We start from the raw sequence: 27089 nt of genomic DNA, 5'->3' as shown, positions 1-27089 counted from the left end.
CTCCCGTGGAGCTCCCCACGCGCCGCGCGCAAGGGCGTGCCCAGATGCTCCGAGGACGCGGTCGCTGCCATTGTTGTGCTTGTCACTGTCACCTACTCCCCAGCTCCGAGCCGGGCCCGGGCGACTGCACTCTCCTGATCCCGGTGTAAAATGGCACAGTCGTGCATTCTTTCCGAGCTGCGGAAGGCGGGAGCGAGGGCGGAGCCCAGAGGCCGCCAGCCAATGGGCGTGCGCGCCCGCCCTCTCGCCCGCCAGCGCAGAGTTGTTAACCCCGCGCCTGCCGCCGCCGCCCGCTCCGCAGCCTCCAGCCTGCTTCATTCCCCCGGACGCCCTCGGATCCTGCGGCTGCCCGCCCCGCTCCGCCGCCCTCCATGGACGAAAGTCTCACTTTTGATTTACCAAATATTTTCAGGATGTTTGAAGATCCGTACGCTGCCCGGAGGCTGTTTTTTCTGGACAACCCAGACCCCAACCTATATTGTTACAATTTTTTTTTGAGAGCTGGCTGCTGCTTTGCCAACACCGATGGTAAGTTTATAATTTTAAACATTCTTGGCATTACGTCTTCAAAAGGAGCACCAGATAAGAGGTTTTCATTGTGTTTCTTCTTACAAAACCAATCTTTGTATTTTTCTTTAGCTTGGATCTCTGCACGTTCCACCTAATTTTGTCTGGTTAATTTTTACCAAAAGAAAAAAAATAGTTTTTCTCTCCATTGTTAAAGATAAACATGTATAATGAAAATTATACTTTAATTGCTGTGAACTAAAGGGAAACTCAAATGTTTCAAGATGGACTTTTTTTGTGTGCCAGCAATGTTGGTAGTGCCAAATATGTACGCATCCTCTTTATAAAAATTATCTATTGCCTAGTTTGTCCAGAGTAAATTACCAACGGGCAAACTACCATTGTAGTTTTGTTTTGCTTTTTAAACATAAATCTATTGTGATTCCCTTGATGGAGTACTTCAGAAAGCAGCTCTGGTATAATGAAGGCGGAGATTGACATAACCGGGTTTAAGTTATGGCTGTTGCTAAATAGTGGCTCTTTTATTGCTGAGAGGATCTAACTTGTGGTCTAGGATGTGATTTCTTTCAAGCTCTTTGTCGATTCATCTCTGCAGATCTATCTTATTTTTTTTCTCCAGAAAGGTACATTTGGGAGACATTTTGTAATTTTTGGCATTTTTCTAGTTTTCTTCTTTTTGCACACGGTGGGAGATTTTTTTTTTTTTTTTTTTTTGTTCTGCACTGATCTGTGTTGGTGGCGCTGTAGTGCTCCTCAGTAATTTGTCAGTTTTACTAAAAGAAAAAAGGAAGAAAAAAGGTGGGGCAAGATTTTATCTATTATCCTTTAATTTTCATAAAGAAAGTTCAGTTTGGCCAGCTGTATTATTTAAGCATTTGCTGTGCTCTGTGCACCATGGTGAGAGCAGACATGTCGTCACAGCCGATCCAGGGGACATTATGGACAAGCATGCAGTTGGCAGTTGTGTTTGATCTCATCTGATTTATTATCTTTATTGGATTCTTTAATAATAAGCTGTCCTTTGCCTTCTCCTCTCTAGCACCCTATATGTATTTTTTTCTTATTTTACAAAACCATGCCCATTAGCACCCTTTCAATGTAACAAAACATTTGAGTATTAGTTCTTTGGACATTGTAAAAGTTGAATTTCATTTTGAATCAAGGGATTTCTCAAATACATATTCTGAATCTGTCTCGAGAATGGTCTAGTAGCTTGTCATGTCTGTTTTATTTTAAGCTGCCCCTTGGATTGAATTTATAGACAGCCTTGTTTCAAAATGAGCAAGTATTTTTATTGCTGGAACAAAATAATTTTTAAAGAATATTGCATACATATTTTAACTTAAAAATACTAATGTGTACCTTACTAAGGAGGCATACATCTTTGTTCTTGAGAGTTATCTGATTAGAGACTAAGGGATTTAGGCCCAAAGCCTGCCAGGAACAAAAATATGTCACAATATGACACTGGCTTTACTAGTCTCTGTAAACATGTTTGTTGTTTGTGAAGAAGTCTTCAGTTGAAAAATAAAGTAGGAAGAACCAGTCATTTTACTTTGAAATGCATTGTTTACCAAGTAAAGTAAAAACTGAAACAGCTTCTGGATTATCTGACTAACAGGTTATGTCTTGAGAGAGCAACCATGTCAGGAGTCAAGAGCCTTTATTACTTTGACATCTGTAAATGCCCTTTCCACTGGTCCTTTACCAGTCTGGAGTAAAACAATATGTGAACTGGAGTAGAAATAGTATTTCCTAGAATCTGTTTATCTCCTTCCTTGAACTTCAGAGGAAACAAGCCCAACGCCTATATTTTGTCTGTAGCATGCTCAGGAGGTTTGGAAGGACTCACAGGCATAGTTCATTCTTTCTCTCTTTGTGAAGTCTAAATGCAGCTTCAAGCGTGGCTTCTGACAGTATAGATTATGTATGGAATGAAATACTGCAGGTATAAATACTGTCTAACCGGGTTATCTGGAGGCTTTAGCTCTCTGAAGCTGAACAGCTGGATAAAATATTCCTTCCAGCACATTTATTGCTAAAATATTCTCTTCTCCATAATGTAGTGATTTTTCATTTTATTTAATTTCTGAAAGTCTCTATGTTTGTCTAATGTCAACCCTTTTAAGAGCAAACTGAGCCGAGAAGTCCATCTGTAGCTATGCAATCCTCTTTGTTCTCCTCCTGACTATTACATCATTGATTATGAAGTAACCATTAGAGTTCAGTCGTTACTTTTGAAAATCACTCAGACATTTCTATCACACGTACTCTTCTAGATGTGACCTTGCTGTCATTGTATAAGAGGTTTAAATCTGTGAGGTAAAAATAATTCCCTATTTTATATTAGTCTCCATTTTCAAATGTATCTGGTACTTCATCTTAGCTCTTGATTCTTTGGGAATTAATTCTTTTTAATTGACATTTTATAGACATTAAGTTCATGAATTTGGTGTGGTTATGCTTAGAATTATAAAACCAATTTTAATCATTAAAAATTCTTTATAAAATGTAATATATAAAGAACTAATTCATGTTTTTCATGGCAGAAATTGCTAGATCATGGACAATCAAAAATTGTATTTTCCACAAATTTGCTGTGTCATTTCAAATTGACACCTTTTTGCATATCATTGTATCAGAGGGAGTAGTGGCAAGTAGCAAAATTGACATCATTAAAATGCCTTTTGTGTGTGTGTGTGTGTGTGTGTGTGTGTGTGTGTGTATGTGTATGTGTGCGTGTGCGCGTGCATGTGCATGTGTGCGCGCACGCTGCCCATCCCTCTTGTGGAGGGAGAGATTAACGAACAGTAATACAGTCAGGAAACAGGTTGTAGAAGGAAGGAAGGAAGGACACAGAAGACAGGGACAGTCTGTAAGTCAGATTCTAAACAATACACCTCAGAAAAATGAACGTTGAATCCTCAATAATAGGAATAAACTGAAAATTACATTCAGACTAATATACTGAGCCAGTATAGTTCCGTAATTCATTACTATGATGTCATTGGAATTCCTAAGTATTGAGAAATTTCAGATTAGCCAAACCCAGTAGGTAATAGATAGTGGTAGGTAAGGCAGCAAAGGGAAGAAGCTTAAGAGGCACAAAGGCAAGATGCTGACCTCACTCAGCGCGCCAGGCTCCCTTAACTTGGGACGAAGTTCTTAAAGGAAAGAATATATTCTCTGAATGCCGCTTCAATACAGATCTGAAGCTAGGCATTTTAAATGGTGCAGTTTTGTCCTTCCTGTGCATATTTGCCACTTCTCTGTTGTTTCTTGGACACGCTGCTGATTCCACAAATGTAACTTACTGTTCCTGGCATGATTTTACCAAGGAAAGAAAAATAATACACAAAATGGGTGTATTGTGCTCTGACTTATTTTTTATCTTTCCACTATGACCCTGAAATGAAGACTCCAGGCAGAAAGTAAGGCAGAGTGAAAGATTTCATTCCTGCACAGATACACACATGCTTTATACTTGCTGTGTGCAGCGCTGATTTTACCAGGGGTTCTCATTGTTCAAGATCTCCCTGTCTCCATCAGTAGTACAAGATGCTGGCTTATGGTAGTGAGAGAGAATGAAAAAGTTTTTCTCTTATCCACCTGAAAGTCTAACATGGCTCCGTGTTCTAACAATGTTTTAAATTTGAGGCCTTAGGTGTGGGATGTTACCATTTGGAGCCACTGACCATGTAAAATCTCTGGAGGAAGAAAAAGGTTAAAATTTTAACTTGTTAATATGGATCTGATAGTCGTCTCTTTACTAAAGGACCATAATTTGGACACCAAATATTCACAGCAAGCTTGGGGAAACGGTGGCTGGCCTTCCTGTTTCAGCTATAATACAAACAGATGGTACATAACTAGATAGCCACCTGATGCCTGTTCCCATTACAAAGCAAGAAGTGCAACTTTGGTTTGTCTGTAAGAAAGCACTTGAGAGGGCATCATGTCTGATGAGTTTGGGGTGTGTCTCTGAGCTCTGTTTGTTTATTAGTTTATGTGCTTGCTTGCTTGCTTGTATCGATGGTTAGAATTCAACCCAGAGCCCAAAATGTTTACTGTTTTATATAATTTTTTATGTGTATTGGTGTTTTGCCTGCACACATGTCCATGGGAGGGTGTACGATCCCCTGGAACCCGAGTTACAGAGAGCTGTGAGCTGCCATGCGGGTGCTGGGAATTGAACCCGGATTCCCCAGAAGAGCAGCCAGTGCTCTTAACTGGTGAGCCATCTCTCCAGGACCCCAGCCCCTACATGTTTACTTAAAAAAAACAAAACCAAACCATTAAGCTGTGGCAATACAAAGACTCAGGACTTCAAGGACAACCTGTGCTAAAGGAGAGTCTGTCTCAATAAGAAAAGAAAGAACCCAAAACAAAGACAGCAGCTACAAAAAGACAATATATGATGGGTTGTTGGTTTTTTTTATCATAAATGGACTTTGTATATTTTACTCACATAGCCCTAATTTAAGCCTTACCATGTTCAGTATCAACCTTTACAGTACAGACAAATAAAAGGAGTAACCAAAGACTATTGGAAGCAATTTAAGACTGTTGAGTCAGGGTCTCTCATTGTGTTAGGCTGGCTGGTAAGAAGTCTGGGGGACGCACCTGTCGCTAACACCCCACCTCTCCTGCTGAGCTTACAGATACATGGCACCAGTTATCTGAACTGAGGGCTTGTGCATAAGCTCCTTTTAATATATATTCTTATTTTTAAATCTTCTGTAGACATTTCTTTTTTTTTTTTTCTCGAGACAGGGTTACTCTGTATAGCCCTGGCTGTTCTGGAACTCACTTTGTAGACCAGGCTGGCCTCGAACTCAAAAACAGAAAAATTTAAAAGCAAAACAAATATTTTATGAAGTTAATACATTTAAACATCTAGCTAATGTTTAATCTACTAAGCAAGTATAGAACAAGAAGTCAAATTAATGTTATTTCTACACAGATGAATTGAAGAACAATTAAGGAGTTGCTGTAGATGATTTAAGATAACTAAATTATTTTGTTATAGAACCAGTTAACTCATACTGGCTGGGTGTTAATCGAGTTTGTTTTTGTGCTAACATAGAACTCTGCTGAGAATGATGTTAAAGCTAACAGTATTTATTAGTTATGTAATCAGGAGGGAAGCTCTAGATTTGACTTACTAGCTGATTGGTTTTTATGAACTTTCTTGGGTTTTTTTTTTTTTTTTCCTTTGACACTGTCGGTGTTATCAAGATGGCTGCCAAGACACAGACATCAGAGCCTAGGAACACAGTTTTCAAAATGAGAAGGCTCTGCTTTTACAAAGGGAGATGACCTTTCCCAGAAACATTGGGCATGCCTTACTTCAGCAAGGTTGGAATGATCACAGAAGGTGTGGCTAAAGAGAGATGCTTAGAAGGGTGCAAACTTCTATGTGTACATTCTGGAGTGAAGCATTAACATCATCTGTCTTCATGGTGACCAGACTGGTCACAGGCCAGCTAAGCTACAAAGGGACAACTGGGGATGCAGAGATGGCTCAGCGGTTAAGAGTGCTTGTTGCTTTTCTAGAATAGCCACATTTGATTCTCAGCACCTACACAGCTCACAGCCACCTGTAACCCTAACTCCCATTGCAGGAGATTTGATGCCCTCTTTTGGCTTCCAGTGGTCACCTACATGTCTATGGTACATGTAAACACATGCAGACACAGAAAAATAAATAAATGCACAATCATTTTTAGAAGACATTATCAATGTAGCTCTCAACTAGGGCTTGTGTTGTTCTACAGCCAGTACTGTCTCAGCATCTTCACACAGAGGAGGGAAGTTAAACTCATTTTTATGGAAGAAACAGAGAAATTGGCACACCTTAGATATGACCCACATTACCTAGTAAATCAAAGAATAGAGCTGGAACTTGTAGGTCTGAGATCAGAGCTTATATTGTAGACTCACCTCTTCACTACTGCCACAATAGATCATCTGTAAATTTGCACTTTGTGAATTGACATATTTTAAATGTGCAGTATAGTATAGCTGCATAATTTTCTACTGGATTTATTCATTATTTTATAACCAATAGTCATTTCATAGGAGCAGTAATTCTCACTTAGCAGTTATATACATCTGAATTTTTCTTTAAAGCTTTATTTATTTATTTATTTATTTATTTAATACTGTTATTGTGTGCATGCGTGGTTTCTGGTATGTGTGCACAAAGATCAGACAACTTTTGGGATCGTGTCTCTTTTTCAGCCAGGGTTTTGGAATCAGATTCTGTCTTCAGCCCATGGCACAGGCCTCTTAAATGCAGCGTGACCTTAGCAGCCCTGCTTCTGAAGTTTTCCATGTTGAGTTTGCCTAAAATACCTTCACTAGCAATTGTATGTGATGAGTTTCTGCCAGAAGTTGATTTTTACAATTTTTAAACTTATAAAATTGAATTACATTCAAAAAGCAAAGAAGCCTTGTTGAAGTAGGGAATTTCACCACTTATAAAATTAAGTGCACATAGAATAATGGCTTCTATTTTATAGCATACAAGGCCTGGTTAGGTTCTAAAATGGTTCATCACATAAAGGTACTTGATGCACAAGCCTGATGACCTGAATTTAAACCCCAGAACCTGCATGGTGGAAGAAGAAAACCAACTCCTGAAAACTATTCTCTGACCTCCACTTGTACACACTTCCTGTCCTGTGTGTGTGCTTGCACACACACACACACACCATCATCATCATCATAACAATATAATAAAAAAATATAATCAAATGGTTTAGTCGTTTTCAGCTTCAAGTCATAACGGAGCTTTTATTTGGAGGACATTTTTAGAGGATTTACAGTAGGTCTCAAATTTTAGCACCAGAATCACCTTGATGGCTTATTAGAACACAGAGTGCTGGGCTACACACCTTGGGTTCTGGCTGTAGGAAGTCTGGGGGTACCTATGAGAAAGCCAGGCCCAAATGACCTAAATGCTTTCCTCAGGGGTACACCCTTGGAGAACATTGCCCAGTTCTTGTCAGGCTATATGCCATGATACTTAATTGGACCTCAAAAGCTGGGTCACAAACTGTCATTCAGATCTGGCAGATATAATGAATGGCTATGTGGGCAGGCAGGGTGGCCTCACTGAAACACTTAACAGGGACTTGGGCGGATGTGTGTGTGTGTGTGTGTTAATCCCACAGTTGAATTTGTTGGCGATTCACATGCTGTGTTGCTAGTATTTGAAAATGTGGCCATGGGGAAGTATCCTGGTCTAGGTTGATGCTAAGCTTTAGAAATTCATTTTTGTTCTTTCAAACTTTGTTAAATTAAACACCATGAGATTTTTAGAATTTCCCAAAAGCTACCCACAATTTACAAGTTATTTGGAACTCAGGTAAACACGGTTAATTTTTATTCAGTAGGAAGTTGCAGTGGGAAGGCTCCTATCTGGGCCATGTTCCTGGCTGTTCTCAGTCTTGTATCCCACCAACCATGAATAACCCCATTCATGGATAGGGCTTGATTTCCAAGGGCCTGAGAAAGGAAAGCTGTCATTGCCAGTGACCTATATTTAGCCCTGGAGCTCAGGCTGTCACCACAGATCACTGGAAACTCTCATCTTCCAAGGCAGAGGTCACAAAGCACAGTTGGAAAACCCTGTACTATGCCAAAGACTGAGGAGGGCTTTCCCCGGAGTTTAATCAGTCACTTCTCCATTATTATGTACAAAACTTAAAGAACATTTGGTTCTGAAGACCTTTGCTTCTTTTTTCTACCTGAATGGAAGAGTGGAAAGCTAATCCACAGCCCTTGCTTTCCACACAAGCCAGTGTAATCTGTGTATCCTTCCATTTAGCTGGGAGGACTTGTTAGGAAATGGTGTGAAGAACCTCAAAGAGGTGTGAGTAGGGCAGCCTGGGCAGAGTGAGATGGTTCAGCAGCCTAAGTCTCATGATCTGAGGACAATTCCTGGGACCTACATGGTAGAAGGAGAGAACCAACTCCCCCAAATTCTCCTCTAACCTCCACATGTAGGACATGGTGCCTGCTGATACACAGACATCACACACACTAAATATATAAAGATTTTCTTTTACAAAAAGAATCATTCAGTCCCATTCAGTCCCAGACTCAGCTCATCTAAAATGACATAAAACTTTCATGCTGTACTCTCCAGTGAGCTAATCCGCTTGCTACATGGCATCTGTATACACTTAAACGTGAAGTAGTTAAACTTGGAGGTTTTAATTTCTCAATCAGACTATCAGCATTTCAAGTGGTCTACTTAGTAGTAGCTGCTATATTGAGCAGCACAGACTATGAAACATTTCTGATGTTCTAGAAGAGTCTATAGGGTAACCCTGGTCCAGAATATACCTGGATCCTCCATACTACTATGGCAGGCTCATCCTCTTACTCTAGAACTTCTCAACGCTGCCTGTGTATGTGCCTGTACTTATCCACTTATGTACTGTGGTGCTGAGGACAGAAGCCAGAGCCTCCTCGTGCTTGCTAAGCAGGCACTTTACATATGGCTTCACCTAGAAAATTGCAAACTCAGGAAATTCTGAGTTAATTGGTCTGCTGGAGCTGGGCATAGGATCTTCCACAGCTATTCCCAATCCCTATTACGAAGCTAGAGCTGAGGATCTGAGTTAGATCAATAAGTTAACAACTACTGAAGGAAGGTAAGGGGCACTCACCTTTAATCCCAGCATTTGGGAGGCAGAGGCAGGTGGGTCTCTGTGCATTCAAGGCCAGCCTACTCTATACAGTGAGTGGATAGCCAAGGCCACATAGAGAAACCCGGTCTCAAAAAGCAAAGCAACAACAAAACAAACCCCAAAGAGCTAGTGAAGCCAGCCGTAGAGCCGGAACTCTGTGGAGGGCTGTTGGTGGACGAGTACTGCTATCCTTATCCCCATTTCCAAAACTTAGAATCCTAGGAGGTGAGGGAGTTGCAAAGTAAATAGATTATAACTGCACAGTTGTATCAAGGGAAACAGCAAGCTAATGGACCCTTGCTACCCAGACTTTAGCTAGGAAAGAGATGCTGACAATCATCCTCTTTCTTTCCCAGGGAACACTTTTGAAACCTTAAGAAAGCCTTACATATTTAAGAAATGTAACATAAATATGGCAAGTTTCTCGTTCGCCTTAATATGTCAGTGCTACTTATAAACTTAGTAGGTATTCTGCTTAAAAGTGTAGGACAGACCTCTACTCAGTCCACTGTTAACCAGTTCAGTTCCTTTCCATCAAGTACTTAGGAGCCAGTTGTGGGGCACTCGCCTATGATCCTAGAATGTGGGAGGTCGAAACGGGGGATCAGGTGTCCAAGGACTACCTCAGCTTTGTAGTGAGTTCAAGGCTAGCCACATCAGATCCTGTTTCAAAAAGTAAAGTGTTTGTTATACCTTGTACTGTGCATTCTGTCTTCCTGGTTTGCGGTGTGCTTAGCTATTACAGGAACAGTCACAGCCTTACATACAGTCCTAGAAGGTGTTGTGAGAGTCCATTTTCATGCATAGCTGGCAGCCACGCCTCACTCGGTCTTGTTCATATAGCTCAGCACCTCCAAAAGTTCCTATCTCTATTATACTATTTCAATTCCCCCTTGGCATCTGTCTTAGTCAGGGCTTCTATTCCTGCACAAACATCATGATCAAGAAGCAAGTGGGGGAGGAAAGGGTTCATTCAGCTTATATTTCCACGTTGCTGTTAGTCACCAAAGGAAGTCAGGACTGGAACTCAAGCAGGTCAGGAAGCAGGAGCTGATGCATACCTGGCAGCCATGGAGGGATGTTTCTTACTGGTTTGCTCAGCCTGCTCTCTTATAGATCCCAAGACTACCAGCCCAGGGATGGCACCACCCTTAATAGGCCCTTCCCGCTTGCTCACTAATTGAGAAAATGCCTTACAGCTGGATCTCATGGAGACATTTCCTCAAGGGAGGCTCCTTTCTCTGTGATAACTCCAGCTTGTGTCAAGTTGACACACAAAACCAGCCAATACAACAAGGTAATACAGAAAAAAATGACTAGACCATGAGGATTGTGTTCCTTTGAGTATTCTCTCCTGAGTTCTGAAACGCCCCCTTTACACCTGGATTAGGTTAGGCCAGTTAGATCATCACCTAGAGCCTGAGTTTGCCGAGACAGGTGGAATTGCTTACCTAACATTAAAATGGGATACCAGTGAGCTAGCCAGCCAGCCTAACTCAGATGGCAAGTTTCTCATTCACTCAGAGACCCTGCTCTGGTCAACAGGATGGAGAGTGAGAGAGAAAGACATCCAACATATTATTCTATCCTCTGAGTGAGCACACTTGGGTGCTCATGTGTGCAGCCTTAGGTGCACAACACACATCAGTGAATGAAACAGACTTTCCAAGAGCTTCTGAATTGCCTTCTTTTCACCTTTTAAGCAAATATTTATTGAACTTCTACCACATTAAAACCAAAACAAAAGCAAAAAGCCTGCTGAGGATTACAGAGAAAGCAAAGAGGGCAGGTTTGGGAATGGGTCAACTTTACCGAGAAGGCAGCTTTTGCCTGGAGCTGTGTGTTGTGGGTGGACTTTGCTCCTGCAGAAGTTGACAAAAAGACAGACATGCCAGATAAAGGAAGCCACGTGGACATAGGTAAGGCAGAACAAGGCCTCTAGGAAAAGCTGGAACTTGGTAGGGCAGGTGCCTAGAATCTCTCAAGCTGGGCATCTAGAACTCAGTGCCCCCAAACAGTCCAAGAATTAACTCACAAAATGGTGGAGATAGAGGAAGAAACTGCCTGTGTCTGTTAATTTGTTCACCACTGGCCAAGGAAAGGAAAGTTTCAGCAGCTTCCATCTCTCATCAGTCTTGATGGGAGAATAAAGGGGTTGGAAAGTTGGAGACAGGTTTCAGTAAACATGGGCACAGGGCAGCAAGGAGCAGCAAGAGAGCACTGAAAAGTTGGTAGAATGTGTAGGTTGTTTCTATAACATTTCCTGCCAACTGTGAGTTGACATTTCTAACAACTGATATTAATACCACTATTCTTTCCCCTAGAATGAATAGAATTAACAGGCAGTAAAAGAATAGCTTACCTGTGATAGGCTGGTAGCATTGCTGTTTATCTTAGAGGACAGAAACCACTCTGCATTATTTCCTCGCAAGTCTATACAGGAAGCCAGAGCTTCACACAATAGTTTCAACTGGAAAGTGCACACACACAGACACACACACATATCTATATAATTCTAAGATTTTGCCTTCTAAAATGGATTTCCTTTTCTTTTTGTGTATGCGTGTGTGTTTGGGGCATGGTATGCACTGTGAGTACAAATCTTCTTAGAGGCAGGAAGAGCTCTGGAACTGGGGCTACAGGGCCTGTGAACTGCTGACTCTGAGTGCTAGAGACTGTACTCACGGCTTCTTGAGGGGCAGCTGCTTTTACCTGCTGAGCCACCTCTCCAGCCCCAGATCTTTCATTTTCCAATATTCATCTATGCTGTTAAAAGGCAGGGAATGGGCGTGGTTACTCTGGAATACAAAACTGCAGGTAAATAATGAACTGAACCAGATGTGGTGGTACATGTAACTCTTAATTCCAGCAGAGATGTGATAACCAGAGGCCCGAGGCCAGCTTTAATTACGTGAGAATCTGTCTCAAAAGAAATCATTCTATTTTAAATTTGAATGTACATATTATTTTACATACCAAATATATAGAATTTTTAAATCCCAAATTTGTAGCTAGTATAGTTTTTGAAATCATTTTTGTCAGTTTTATAGTCTCACTTTGTAGCCCAGCACTGCATTAAGTTAATCACTTGAATCTTCAGTTCCCTCACTGCCTGCCTCCACCCACCCTTCTCTGCCATTGTCTGTTTATCCCCTCCTCCTTCCTCCTGTCCACATTGCAAGCAGTAATCACTGCATGCTTGCCTTCACATTCTGCACCTTGTTTTCATTATTCTCCGTATTACATACTCTGCTTTCCACGTATATCCATATGCCTCACATTTATCTCTTTAAAAGACCAAAATGATTAGTGCCTAGTGTATGATTGCTGAATATCGACTTCTGTCTTTATTAAAGAAAACCAGAAAGAATAAATACATTTTTTGGGCTAAGCTAGCTATAAATAAATTACTTTGTAATCTGGAAGCAGAAAGATAACAAGCTTACCTTTCAAAATAGGGTGTACAATACTGTAGCCTCTTTTCTGAACAGGAAATAAGTTAGCCAAGGTCAAAAACGTGTTTTCCTTTGTTCTCATGATTCATAATCAAAGCTGCATTGGGGTTGGGCTTGGTAAACAAAATAAGCTAATGAAAACTTTGTTATATACAACTAGTTATATAAAGCATAGCCAGGCTTTCTGTGCAGACTTTATACATATATATTCTTTATACAAACAACACTTCAGATAGCTAAACTGGTTGAAGTGTTCCTGTTATTGTTTGGTTGCTAAACTATACTACTGTGCTAATTATTTTCTAAACCTATTACAGTGAAATTCTCCATCCTTTTTCAGGAAGAATATTACACCAGTTGGATTTTTGCCCTCCCCAGACAATTTCAATCATTTCTGTGTAGGCCATTGTTACGAAGTCTGTCTTTCTCTTTTCTAGTTTCACGATTTGTTTACAAGCCTCGAACTCACAGACATCTGCCTGCCTCTGCCTCCTAAATGCTGGGATTAAAGAAGGCGTTCACCACCATTGCCTAGCCCCTAAACATCTTTGATTACCTTTTTTTTTTTTTGTCTTTTAAATGAACCAGAGTTGAATATTTTATTAAAATATTTTAATATAGGTATAAACACTCTCAAAGAAAGTCAGGCACATCTGAGAACATGTGTGGGCATGGCTTCTCAGAGAGTAGTCATCTTTGCTTAGCCTTCTCTGTATTTAAAGTTTTTCATCTATCACTCTTCTGTCAATTGTGGGAGAACAGAGATAATCTTAAAATTGAAGAAGCATCAAAAACTCATCCTTTTCAGAGCTGAGGACCTGGGGACCCAGGAGACTGAGGTCCGATACAGCCTGGGGCTGGTGTAACTCAGGGCATTAGTGTGGCATGGACAAGGCTTCGGATTTCCCAGTAGCTCAGGGAGAGGAGGAGATCATACATGCTGGCTGTCAGCAGAGCACTGGAGCCCAACTCCTTTAAAATAAGATGCTCATGAGTAACCACTGGGAACAAGAAAGCTGGATCATCATGGATTAAATTTTAGCTTATTCATGAGTCAGTTCTAAAAACATCACGTGGCTGAAAATGCTTTTTGCTTTTTAAGACAAGTTCTTGAAACACAGCAGGAGGTGGCAGCACTATGAAAAGCTCTCTAAATTTTTTTCTTTATTTGTATTTGTGTGGCTGTTTTGCCTGCTCATGCCTGTGCAATACATGAAATGCAGTAATTACAGCAGCCAGAAGAGGGTGTCAGGTCCCTTGAGCCCTCATGTGGGTGCTGAGAGTGGAGCCTGACTCCGTGGTCATTAAACCTGTGCCATCATAGCAGCTGGGAAGGAAGGGTTCTCGGCCCTCCCTCAGAGTAATACAGGTGAGCAGGAATGCCTTGTCCTTGTGTGATTGCAGCGAATCACAGAAGACTTAGTTGCTAGAGAAGACACCTTTGTCCACTTTCCTTTCATAAGAAATCTTTTAAACAAGTTTACTAAACTTAAGACTCCCCACTCCCCTTTTAATTTATCTTGTCATAGTTCATCAGTGGACTGTAGAGAATGTATTAAGTCAGGCTCATTTGTACATGTGTGCCTCTTGTGGCATACTCTGAGGCCTGCAAACCCTTCCTTCGAGCTGCTATGTTGACATTGAGTACTCTTCCTTATATTGGTGTGGCACTTTGGAATTTTTAGAGATTGTTCCCACTATACTATCTCATTTGCTCTGATTAACCACCTAAAAGCAGAGAGACTGAGTATTCATTCCTCTGACCATTCGTGTGAGATCATACTGCTCAGAAATTAATCATTTCTGTTGTGTAGTTGTGTTAGTCAAGTGAGGGCCAGAACAGATCACCTGAGAAATCAACAGGGAAGACATTGTCAAGGAGGCAGCCAATGGTAAGTTGCCTCAGTTGGTGCCAGGTCTGGGCCCCAGTGCATCGTGGTTGGGTGCATGTGATGGCTGCTCACTATGGCTGCCAGGAAGCAGAAGGAAGGAGGGAAAGAATTCACTTTTACAGCAAATCCCCTTGGCTCACAAACCATCAATGTATTATCAGTCAGTGAGGTCAGACCCCTTATTCCAGCATTCACCTCTGAATAGTGGTGTCTCGGAGACCGAGGTTTCTACCCAGAAGCTTTTCAGGGTCATTTAGTGTTGAGTCTGGAACAATCACGGTAAATAATAGATACATTAGATTGGGATCCAGATCTTCAACCTAAGAAGCTCCCATTCTTTCCAGTGCCTGTTGGTGTTTAAAATGCACTGTCCCTGAGGCAAACAGTAGCTAGCTGTGTCAGGAAGCTGGTACCCTCGAGAGTTTTACCCTGAGTAACTCTGGAAGCTTTGGGCAGGGAGCTTGAGTGGTCATTGAATACGCTTTGATGGTTAATCACCTGACAGTGGGGTGAAAAGAATAGGGGTGCTCCTTCTGCAAGCCTTACTTGCCTGAATGATGCATAGCTGCTAAATGGAAAGAAATCAAAACACCCAACCCCCACTATGCTTCCATAGGCTGGTTCTGTAAATATGTAGGTGTTTGGTTGGAGAATTTTTGTTGTTTCTAATCTTAAAGGAGTTGAGTCCCTTACAGACACTATTCTCTTTCATACCAAGCATACAAAAAGTAAATTGTAGAGCTGTGAGTGTGTGAGTGTGAGCTGTGGTGATCTGATGTTTGCCTGGCATGTGTGAGTCCCAGGCTCAGTTCCTTGGCAGTAACAAGGAATAAAGCATGGAAAGTAAAAATATTTACACTACAGATGTCCTTTAAAAATGGGTCCTGTAAAGGTGGGCACTGTGGCACACACCCATAATCCCAAAAGGACGAGGAAGGAGGACCACAAGTTTGAAGCCAGCCTGAGCTGGAGAGTTCTACACAGTAAGACCTTGTCTCAGAGGAGAGAAGGAGAGATGCGGGTAGGGGAACTGGCTGGCTTGGGCATTCTTTTTCCATGAAATATTTCATCAAATCCTTGGAGAGCCTCACCTATAGGTTTATGATTCCTAGCTTTTGAAATGGGAAGGAACAGTTCCAAGGGCAAAGCAGTTTCCAGGGTTCACCTTGAGAAGTTTGAGGACTTTTTTTAGATACAGGGTTTTAAGGATCAAAAATATTGTGGAGTATACCAGTTTGCTGAGCTCTAGTTTCTATAGGAAATTCTGACCAAGTCTTTGTTTAAATGGCTTGCTTAGCATTTTTTAATATCAGGATAAAAATCTTTATCAGGTGCTGGAGAGGTGCTCAGCAATTATGGACACCTGCTATTCCTTCAGAGGACCCTAATTCAGTCCCCACTTCCCATGTGGAGTGGCTCATAACCACCTCTAACTCCAACTTTAGGGGATCTACCGATTCTCGAACCTTCAGGCACCTATGCCCATGTCCATATACCTACAACCAATGGTAACAAGTATAATACTATATAGCTATATATAGATTTTTACAATTTTTTTTCAATTTGTGTGTCAGGCATCTTAGACAATAAGATGCAAAGTGTGGTTGAAAATGTTCTGTTTCTCTGAGGTGTCATGACTAGAATTTGCCAAAGTGTGCTATAGATACAGTCAGACACGTTTGAGATACATTGTATTAAGCATCCCATTTCTTTCTGCAGGTTGCCTCTGAGCCTAGACACCATGAACCCAGGTTTGTTTGTTTTTTTTTAAGGGCAAGGTTAATTTGCAGTATTTCCAGGCTTACTAGCTTGTGTATTCATTTATTTCTTCAGCAGCAAGGGTGGAGCCCTAGGTCTTTAGCATGATGCTAGGCAAGTGTTCAGCCGTGGAGCCACACATCTAGTCCCTACTGGTATTTTATATACCTATATAACTCTTATTTCAGTATCTGGACTTACATACTTTTGGAAAATGTCAAATTAATATGTAGAAAGAAATGATACTATTTAAGATCAAGTTTTTTCGAGACTACTCAAATAAAGAATAGTTTTTCTACTATAATTTCTATAGACACAGAATCATCTTTAGTCAAAGAACTATAGACATTTATTCTCTTCTGTCTTAAACCATGATACTTTCAATGATTTTCTATCATAAGTGCTCTATTAAGATTATATATGTCTTTTTGTTTGTTTGTTTGTTTGTTTGTTGAGGCAGAGTCCCTCAATATACTCATGGGTGTTCTGAAACTCAGTATGTAGCCCAGGCTGGCCTCAGACTCACAAAGACCCTTCTGCCTCTGTTTCCTAAGTGCTGAGATTAATGGTGTGCATCACCACACTTGGTCTTATGTCTGTTTTTTATAGTAAACAAGAGTCAGTGTACATAGAGTCCCTTAAGAGGATAATGCTTTAAAAAACTATGGTACATACTATTAGGCTGAACATAGGCTACAGAGGCAGGAGGTGACAAGTTTGAGACCTGCTTAGGCTACACATTGAGACCCTGTCTGAAAAATAATCAAATATTTTAAAACAAAAATGTAGTAATAAGAGAGCAAGCTCAAGTTGTATGAAGATACAAAGGCCATGAAAAGATAGAGGTAGTGTTATCAATAGTATAATATCACTGTAAAACAAGCAAAGAAAAAGGAAAACCAGAAATGAACGAAGCCAGCCCCAAACGACTGGCAGAGATAAAAGCACCAAAGTGTTAACCCTGTGAACAGATCAATTAAGCCGATTGGCTCAGCACCACTTATCCTGGGTCTGAGCTTATGAGTCTCGTGTTTGGGAAACTCAATCCTCAGGAGGTCAGATCTGGATGTGAATTCTACCTCAGTAATTCCCAAAGGCTGACAGGCATTTGGTGTGGTAGCTTGTATGTCTTTGAATCAGAAAAAGGATGTACTGAAAAGGTGTGCATGTATGGAATGTTCCCTTGTAATATAAGGCGTGTCATGAGGGTGAAGACTGGGAGCGTCAGGCTAGGTCCTGATCTAAGCTAAAATTTAGCTCCTTTAGCAGGTGGATGAATTACTTTTCTTGTTGCTATGACAAAATAGCAGATAGAAGCACTTAGGGAAAGAACAGGTAAAGGGAAAAGGTCAGTCTTGGTGGCAATTTGATGGTAGTAGCTGAGTTTATGGTAGTGGGAGCTTTGGTACTGTCAGGAAGCAGGGAGCCCCAGTGGGAGCCAGGCTAGTGTAGAATCCTCAGTGCCTATCCCTTATGTCTGCCAGCTCGACCCCATGTCTAAAGGTTCTACAGTTTCCCAAAGTAGCACCACACTGCCTGAGTCCAGGGGTTCAAATAAATGAGTCTGTGAAGGACATTTCCTATTCAAACCATAACAGCAAGAAACTACAAAGTCTTGATGGAGGGCAGGGCCAGGGAGATAGCCCAGTGGATGAAGACGCTTACTGCCCAGCCTAACGAGCCTGAGTTTGGTGCCCAAGTGTCCAGGATCTACATAGTCTATAGAGTACTGAAACAAGTTTTCCTCTGACCTTTAGACATGGGCCATGGCATTGCCTCCCCACCAACAATAAAGAAATAAACAATGTTTAATAAAATCACATAGGAGGGCACTTGGAAACGGCTTGACACCTTGCTTGGCTTTGGCCCTCCAGATGAAAGACCACCATGGTCCAGGCACCACAGCCAGTCATTCCACCAGCTCAGCTGGTGTCTGCACAAAGCACCATTTAAAAGGATTCTGTGCTCCGAGGTCATCGGCTCCTTCCTTTGTTCTGGTGAGCAAGCGAGCTCAGCTCAGCTCCCAGCTTCTCCCAGCTGTCCCTCTTCTAGCCCTTCTCCCACCCCTGGCTCTTCTCGCTCTGCTGTCTGGACTCTTGATGATGCTCCCTGGGCCTCCGTCCTCTTCACTCTTCTCCTGTCCTGACTCTCCATGACTCACTTCTGATACCTGCAATCTCACTCCATGGGTTTGGAATCTTTATCTTCCCTTTGTGGACAGGGCCAGGAGCTGGATGCAGAGTGCATATGCAGGTGACGTTCCTCAAAGCACAGTGAAAACAGTGACAAGCAACACTCCATTTCACTAGTTAGCTCACTTGGTGACAAGAAAGGTAATTCTGTACCCAAGGATAGAAAGAACCCACAAAGCATTGCCATCCTGTTGTAGGAGCAGTAGCGAGTCACTGTAACCCCTCCTCCTCGAATGCCCTCTGGGCTCCTACCTGTCCACCTGATTGGTCATTGCTGTGGTCGTCGCTCACTGGCAGCTCTTTTGCTCCTTCAGATTTTACTCCCTTCCTCTCCTGTGCCACATATACCTTCCTGACTCACATGTGTTTCTCTGGAAATGGCACACAGGTTGTGGGTCCCATCTACTTAAGATTGTAAGGTGCCCAGCCGAGGTTTGTCCTCTGGAGCTCAGGATCTTTCTCCTGCTCTGACTTTGTCCTTCCTGGAGTCTACACCTCATATGAGCACCTGAGTGGGCTGAATGTGTCAGCAATATTTAACACACCTCATTTGAGATACACTTTGCCAAATATTTTGGACACAGACGGTTTAATTCTTACATATTTTTACATTTTTCTGCTATGGAATTTTATTCTTCTAGAAACCTAGTTGTTCATGACTTAGATCAGAATCCTGGTCTCTCTGTAAATATTAAGTCACTGCAATCTAAGCTCAAGTTTCAATGGTTTCTAACTCAGATTTTCTACCATTTCTCCAGCTATGATGGACAGAGTCCACATTGAAATGCCATCTAGGGTCTTAACTGCCTGCCTACAGGGTGAGCAAAACCCCCATGGCTTGTAGGAGCGGAAGGGACACAGCTTGAAGACTATCAAACTTACCTGGCCACCCTTAGTGGGATGGAAATTCTCAATTTTGACAAAAAGTTGTGCGGTAGTAAGTAAAGTTTGTATAACTTTAGAATATACTTTATACAGTAAGATATCCTAGATGAGTTGTTTGTTTGTTTGTTTGTTTGTTTGTTTGTTTGAGACAGAGTTTCTTTGTGTAGTCCTGGCTGTCCTGGACTCACTTCATAGACCTGGACAGCCTTGAACTCACAGAGATCCTCTGCCTCTTATGTGCCACCACCACCTGGCTGAGATTTTTTTTTAATGTTCATATTGGGTGAATCCACTTCATGCCATTTTTAAATTGTAGTCATAAGTCTCAATGTAGAGAATCCAACATGCAGTTATGATTTCTGGGATCCTCTATTAAATACATTGCAATGCAAACTGTTGTATTTCCTTTCTAGCATTTTTTAGGTTAAAAAAAGAAAGGCCAGGCAGTGGTGGTGCACGCCTTTAATCCTAGCACTTGGGAGGCAGAGGCAGGATTTCTGAGTTCGAGGCCAGCCTGGTCTACAGAGTGAGTTCCAGGACAGCCAGGGCTATACAGAGAAACCCTGTCTCGAAAAACCAAAACCAAAAAAAGAAAGAAAGAAAGAAAGAAAGAAAGAAAGAAAGAAAGAAAGAAAGAAAGAAAGGAAGGAAGAAAGAAGAAAGAAAGGAAGAAGGAAGGAAGGAAGGAAGGAAGAAGGAAGGAAGGAAGGAAGGAAGGAAGGAAGGAAGAAAGAAAGAAAGAAAGAAAGAAAGAAAGAAAGAAAGAAAGAAAGAAAGAAAAGAAAGGGGACAACAACAACTCACCAACAACATCTTAAAGGGTTTCCAGTCTGTATTTTAGTATTATGTTGGAAGGATTATTTATTGACATTTCTTATGTGGCTTATTATGAAAATGAAAGGAACAGCAGGTTAAGGGGAATCATTGCCTAAAGCAAAGCCATGTTCATTCACTACTGTTGCTTTTGCACAGTGCTCAGTACCAGCATCCTCATTTATTTATATTCATATTTATATTTATATTTACCCATTCATATTTAAAGATGTTATTTTCCAGCTGGGCAGTGTTAGCACACACCTTTAATGCCAGCACTCAGGAGGCAGAGGCAGACAGATCTTCCCGTTTTGAGGCCAGCCTGCTCTTCAGAACAAATTTCAAGTCAGCCAAAGCTACACAGAAACCTCAGTGGTTAAGAGCACTGACTGCTCTTCCAAAGGTCCTGAGTTCAAACCCCAGCAACCACATGGTGGCTCACAATCACCCGTAATGAGATCTGATGCCCACTTCTGCTGTGTCTGAAGACAGCTACAGTGTATTTATGAATAATAATAAATATTTCTTTTTTAAAAAAGGAAGAAAGATAATTTTTATTTCCCCAGTATATACAGTAACAGCATCTCCCCTTGAGAGGTCTTATGTATTGTGTTTTCTCATTTTTCTAGCACTGACTGCTTCACCCTAGCTCTGAATAAACTATTGGTAAATATTAAATGCTTTCAGGAATGAGGAAGCTGGACAGCTGCTGTTATGGTATTATGATATTAAATCCTGTTGTTTTATCTAGGAATTTAACTCTTTGTATTACTCTTCATACCTGGCTTCAGGTCTTCCTTCTTATGAGTAAGATTGTCCTGGGGTCAATCCATCTTTGCTTTTAGTATAAACATGTCCAAATCTCTCCCACCTTCCCAAAAAGCAAAACCCTTTACCCATCTCGCTCTTCACTGTCATCCCTCCTTCTCCATTTCATGTCCTCTCTTCTCTCTTTAATCTTATTTCTAAGACTTTAAAATCAGACACAGAGATTCTATTCTAACCAGCTATTCTTTCCAGCTTCATGACCAGAGGTAGTTTATATACTTTCTCTAACCTGACAGACACATCAAACATGGCTCTCAGGGAAGTGATACAGAAAGCATGGAGTAAATGGCAGGCATTAATCTTGCTGTTTGAAAATGGAGTTGACTTCAGTGAAAGAACAACAGTTCATGTAGGCTTAAGGAGTTTTGAGTTCATCTAATTGCTGATTTGTTTTTCAGATCATAACAGTAGCATTTAGATAAACTAAGTTTCCTGGAGTTGATACTGAGTTGGATTTTGAAGGATAGTAGACTTTCTTAGATTGATCCTGTGGGAGGTACCTAGCACTTGGAGGCAGAGACAGAAGGATGGGAAGGCCACAGCTGCCTGAGGTGCACAGGGAACACATATCTCAGATGTGTTGTATGAGAATGTGATGTATGACAGTGAGTGCTCACGTCTATGGACTATCCTGGGTTGGCCAGGGCCCATTGTTAGTGCTTTTCATGGGTCATTTCATTCAGTCCTCAAGACATTTTTGTAAGATCTTTCAGAAGATAGCCTGGAGCTGGACAAGAAGGTAGAAAAGCAGGAGTCAGAGCCTGGAGGCAGGAGAGCTGTGCTATCTCCTGGAGTTGGTAAGACTGACTGACCTTTTTCAGTTGAAGCACCCAGCTTTGGTAATAATGAGAAGATATTAACGGCATAACAGGAGGCCTTAACTCCCATACCAAAACCAATTTTAGCTTTCCTTTTGAGCAAAATACAGAACAGTTATGGACATATGGTCTGGGTAAAGAGTCTTCTGGGTAAAGAGACATGGGTTTCAGGAAAATTGACCTATGGCATGCACTATAAAGCCCCACTAAAGGCAAACCCTGAACTGTGCTCATTTTATCAGAGTGACAATATTTTAACTATTATGTCCATTGATTGAACCTTGCACCTCATTGGGTGGGGTGGGGTTGGGGGAACAATGACAGGATACAACAGGACAGTGACCAAACACTTGCATCTCAGGAGACAAGGCCAATTTGTGAGCTCCAAGACAGCATAGGCTAAATATCAAGACCCTATCTCAGGACAAACAGCAAAAGCACCTCTAATCCACTCCAAAGACACTCATATCTCTTTACTTGTACTTGTACACTGTCCATTCAAATTCCCATCACTTCTACTGGATAGTTTTGTAACAGGATTGTTGTGAGAGTACATTTTCATGCATACCTGGCAGCCACTCCTTACTCTGTCTTGTTCATATAGCTCAGCTCCTCCAAAAGTTCCTATCTCTATTATACTATTTCAATTCCCCCTTGGCATCTGTCTTAGTCAGGGCTTCTATTCCTGCACAAACATCATGACCAAGAAACAAGTGGGAGAGGAAAGGGTTTATTCAGCTTACACTTCTACATTGCTGTTCATCACCAAAGGAAGTCAGGACTAGAACTCAAGCAGGCCAGGAGGCAGGCGCTGATGCAGAGGCCATGGAGGGATGTTACTTACTGGCTTGCTCAGTTACTTACTTCCCCTGGCTTGCTTACCTTGCTTTCTTACAGAACCCAAGAGTACCAGCCCAAGAATGGCACCACCCACAGTGGTGCCTCCCTCCCATCCTTGATCTAATTGAAAATGTGGCTTACAGCTGGATCAAATGGAGACATTTCCTCAAGGGAGGCTCCTTTCTCTGTGATAACTCCAGCTTATGTCAAGTTGACACACAAACCAGCCAGTACAGCATCTTTCAGAACCACATCCTGTGCTACCATCATGTGATGTTTGGTCAACTCATCTGCTGCCACACACACTCACTGTGTGTGTGTGTGTGTGTGTGTGAGAGAGAGAGAGAGAGAGAGAGAGAGAGAGAGAGAGAAAGAGAGAAAGAAAGAATATGTGACAATGTGTGAGACTGTAGGTATGTGTGTGTATATGTGTGTATGAGTGTGTATGAAACTGTATGTATGTGTATGTGTGTATGAGTGTGTATGAGACTAAATATGTATGTATATATGTGTTTAGGTATAAGTGTGTGAAACTAAGTATGTGTGTGTATATGTATGTGTGTGAAACTGTAAGTATGTGTGTATATGTGTTTATGAGTGTGTGAGACTGTGTGAACATGTGTATATGTGTGTATGAGTTGTGTGAGACTGTATGTGTATCTATGTGTTTATGTAAAAGTGTGTGTGAAACTAAATACGTGTGTTGTGAAACTATAAATATGTGTGTATATGTGTGTATGAGTGTGTGTGAGACTATGTATGTATGTATGAGTATGTGTTGCTTGCTCGGTTTCTTAGGGCATAGGCTCCCTTATAGTCTGAGATGGCTGCAGTCCTGCTCTCCTTCTTCAGCCTCTTGAGTGCTGGTCTGCATCCCCACATCCTGCCCTGACTGCTCTCTCCAGCATTTCCCTTGACTGCCATGTGTGGTTCCCCACTCTCTCATTTGTGTTCTCTACAGAGATAACCCATTATCACCTCTGTTCAGCTTGTGTGTGTGATATGACTTACAGCCATTTTTAACTATAAAACTTTTCCCAGACATGTTTCTGTTTGAGAAAAAGTAAGTGTATCCCACATATAGTACATACAGTTTGGCATCATTGAGAATTTTATGTAGCTTTTGTTGGGGACACTTACAAAAAATAAAAGGTTTAAATAGTGATGAGAAAGTTAAAGGCAGTGCAGGGCTAGTGATTTTTCCTCCTAAGGAACCTTTGAGTAGGAGAACTGAGGAAATACTAGATCTGAGCTTTCATTAGTGTGGCGTGCCTCAGAATAAGGAGCTATGAAGTGCAGAGAAGTGGAACTCCTTTGGATCCTGAGAAACCTAGAAAGGCCTGAGATTCCAGGGTACTTGATTTGAAAACATGCTTCTTAGCAGGCATGTTGTATGTAAAAGGGCCCACTGATCTGCATGCAGATCTCAATGTCGTGATGATTTGAACATTTCTGGGAAACACAATTTATTTCTGCAATTTCATTACTGCTACTGTAGAATGTAGAAATGTGTCTGTAGGCTGCAGTTAGTTCCTGCTGATGTAGGGTATAGAAACATACCATATCCATAGGCTGCAGCGTCAATCACTGCTGCTATAGGATGGAAAAACATATACCCATAGGCTGCTGCTTGTCAGTCTCTTTTGTACTGCTGGGATTGGAGCCCAGCACTTTGCATACTATTGGTCCCCTGTCTGGGGGCCCTTAGGCTGTCGTTTCAGTGAAGATAAAAATAAGTAATTTTGTCAGCTCATTCATTAGCTGTAGAAGCTATTTTGCCCTCTAAAATCTTCAGTTCCCTAAGTATAACTTCTACTAGGATTTTTAGTAACCTCATATTACAAGCTGAGGGACTGCCACTGTTATACTGAACAGCCAGTGTCCCCCTAACTGTTGAACCTGGCAAGATATGAGTCATGTTGGACAGTGGATCTGGCAGGTTTTTCTGATTCCCGGAATGTGATCTAGTCTTCCATGCCTCTGAGATTTATCTTTCCCTCTCTCCCGCCTTTTTTCCTCCCCTTTCATAACCCATGCTTATCTGCATAATCTCACTTGGATATCCTCTCCCAAAACTTTGTTGACTACTTCAGTAGAGCCTCACCACTCACTTCTTCCAGTTCTCCAGCAATATGCACTAGCTTTCATCCTAACTCCTTGGGAGAGATAGTTACTGAACCCAGAAGCTGGAGGAAAGGCAGGTGAAAGCCCCACTGCCTCCCAGAGACAAGCTAGCTGCCAGTGTTGGAGTGTTAGGATAATCCTGAAGAACTGCAGTCTGTCTCCTCTGGTCTAGTAGAGCAAAGTGTGCTCTTACTGTGGGACTAAGGTCTTAATTAATGTTACATAGAAACAAACCTACGAGATAGTTTGTGCACTCTAAACTACAAGTTTCTATCAAACCCTGTATTTAAGAGTAGTAGTTAAGCCGGGTGTGGTGGCACACACCTTTAATCCCAGCACTCGGGAGGCAGAGGCAGGCGAATTTCTGAGTTCGAGGCCAGCCTGGTCTACAGAGTGAGTTCCAGGACAGCCAGGGCTATACAGAGAAACCCTGTCTCGAAAAACAACAACCAAAGCAAACAAACAAACAAAAACAAAACAAAAAAAGTAGTGGTTATTTTTACTATGTAGCCCTTGAGGAAATCAGACTTATAACACGTTTTTAAAATCTTGAACATTTGAAAATTTGCCGCCAAACTTTTAAAATCCATCCTAACAGTCTTCCCACTTTATAAAATATTTTACAGAAATGATATATTTGGGTACTTTTTTTCATGTATAATACAAGCCAGCTATTAGCAGTCTTATCAACATCTATGTTTTTAATAAATTAACGTTTATCCTCCCATTTCTGATGTGGCCACGGAAACCATCACGGGTGTTTGATTCTATTTGATAAAGTTTTCCAGAGAACAGATGGCAAGAGTGTGAAGCTACGTTGAAATAGTTTCTTCTAAATACAACAGAAATTCATGAGCTAGCTACCACTACAGGACTGGCTCTAGGAATTGGAAACTGTATCTGAACTGTTTCACTTAAGATTGTTACAATTTGTGGTAATTATTCTGCTTGCTTCAATTATACTAAAAGGGATGGTTAAAATCTGGGATTGGAGGGGGAAAACTACTTTCGAGCTGAATATATGCATAGTGGTTATAGAGATCCTGGGTTTGGAGACTGACCCCTGACTCAATGCTGAACCTGTTAAAAATTACATCAAAAGTTTCGTTCGACTTAGAGTTTGCCTATGATTTCGCGTGCGTTTTTATTTCTAAGTCCCTGGACCTCCCGCACTGCGCTGCGCTCGCCCTGCGCGGCCGCCCAGTGGCGACAAGTGCCCGCGCCCGGGACGCAGGCCCGAGCATCCCGGCCGCTCTACGCGCCGGCCTTCCCAGGGCCCGCGCGGGCGCCGAGCTCGTCGCTCCTTCGCTTGAGCACCGCGCAGGGCGGGAAGCGAGGCGGCCGGGCGGAGCGGGCGGGCGAGGCCGGCGGCCGGCGGGCCGGGGGTTGGCGGGACGCGCGCTCCATGCCGCGCCGCGCCGGCGCCCGCTCGAGCCCGCGCTCCCCCCGCGCGTGCCCGCGTCGCTGCGCGATGCAGTGTGGGGAATGGCTGGGGTTGGCTGAAGAGCGCACAGTGGAGTTTTAATGTCCGCCATGTTGGCCATGGCGTATTGAAGAGAGCGAGTGAGCGAGGCGCGGAGCGGCACAGCCTCCCACCCTCCCGGCTGGTGTCAGGGCCCGGACGGCGGGCTTTGCGCTCCGCCCCCAAGTCCCCGGCAGCGGCAGGCGAGTGGAGACCGAAACTCCGGTTCTCCATGATCCCGCTGGCCGGGGCCGTTTCCCCAGAGCGGAGAGGTATCTGCTGCGCCTGAGATGAGTAAACTGTCGTTTCGGGCGCGGGCGCTGGACGCCTCGAAGCCGCTGCCGGTCTTCCGCTGTGAGGATCTGCCCGACCTGCACGAATACGCCTCGATAAACCGGGCCGTGCCGCAGATGCCCACCGGGATGGAGAAGGAAGAGGAGTCGGTACGTGTTAACTCCCCTGTCCGACCCGCCGCCAGGCCCGCGTCCTCCGCTGCCCGCGGCGGCGGCGGAGCAGCAGACCCACACAAAATGGCCGCCATCTTCTCTCCGCCGCCGACTCTCGGTCGCCGGCCGGGCCGGTCTCCCCCGCCTCCCCGGGTGCTCGGTCCCGGGCGCTAAGGCCCGGCGGAGCCCCCTCGAAGGCCTCCCGCCGTCCTCGGCCACTGGTACCAGGGTCCCGCGGAGTTCGGGGGCCCGAAAGGCACAAAGGGGTCACGTGACGAAGCCGCCGGCAGCCATTTTGTGGTCTCAGTTCTTGGGTTGGGCCTTGTGCACATCCGGAGAGGGAAGC

General features: G+C 42.6%; 1 protein-coding gene across 4 annotated transcripts in view; it reads left to right on the top strand.

Annotated features, from left to right (window-relative positions):
- Positions 1–333: 333 nt before the first annotated feature.
- Epc1 (enhancer of polycomb 1) overlaps positions 334–27089 on the top strand; it is an 81316-nt gene continuing 54560 nt past the window's right edge. For 2 of the 4 annotated variants that reach the window (XM_021150510.3, XM_029472241.2), the window contains exon 1: positions 26179–26740. In XM_021150510.3, the coding sequence (XP_021006169.1) occupies positions 26588–26740 (153 nt within the window). In that variant the 5' untranslated portion in view covers positions 26179–26587. Of the gene's footprint in view, positions 529–26165; positions 26741–27089 lie in introns of those variants that run through there. The other 2 variants (XM_085833507.1, XM_021150513.3) reach the window with 2 other exon arrangements.

This window comes from Mus caroli, unplaced genomic scaffold (assembly GCF_978045245.1).
Source record: "Mus caroli unplaced genomic scaffold, Mus_caroli_1 scaffold_19, whole genome shotgun sequence".
NCBI classification, from domain to species: Eukaryota; Metazoa; Chordata; class Mammalia; order Rodentia; family Muridae; genus Mus; species Mus caroli.
Note: the sequence above shows the minus strand (reverse complement) of the source record. Positions and strands in the feature narration are given on the sequence as shown.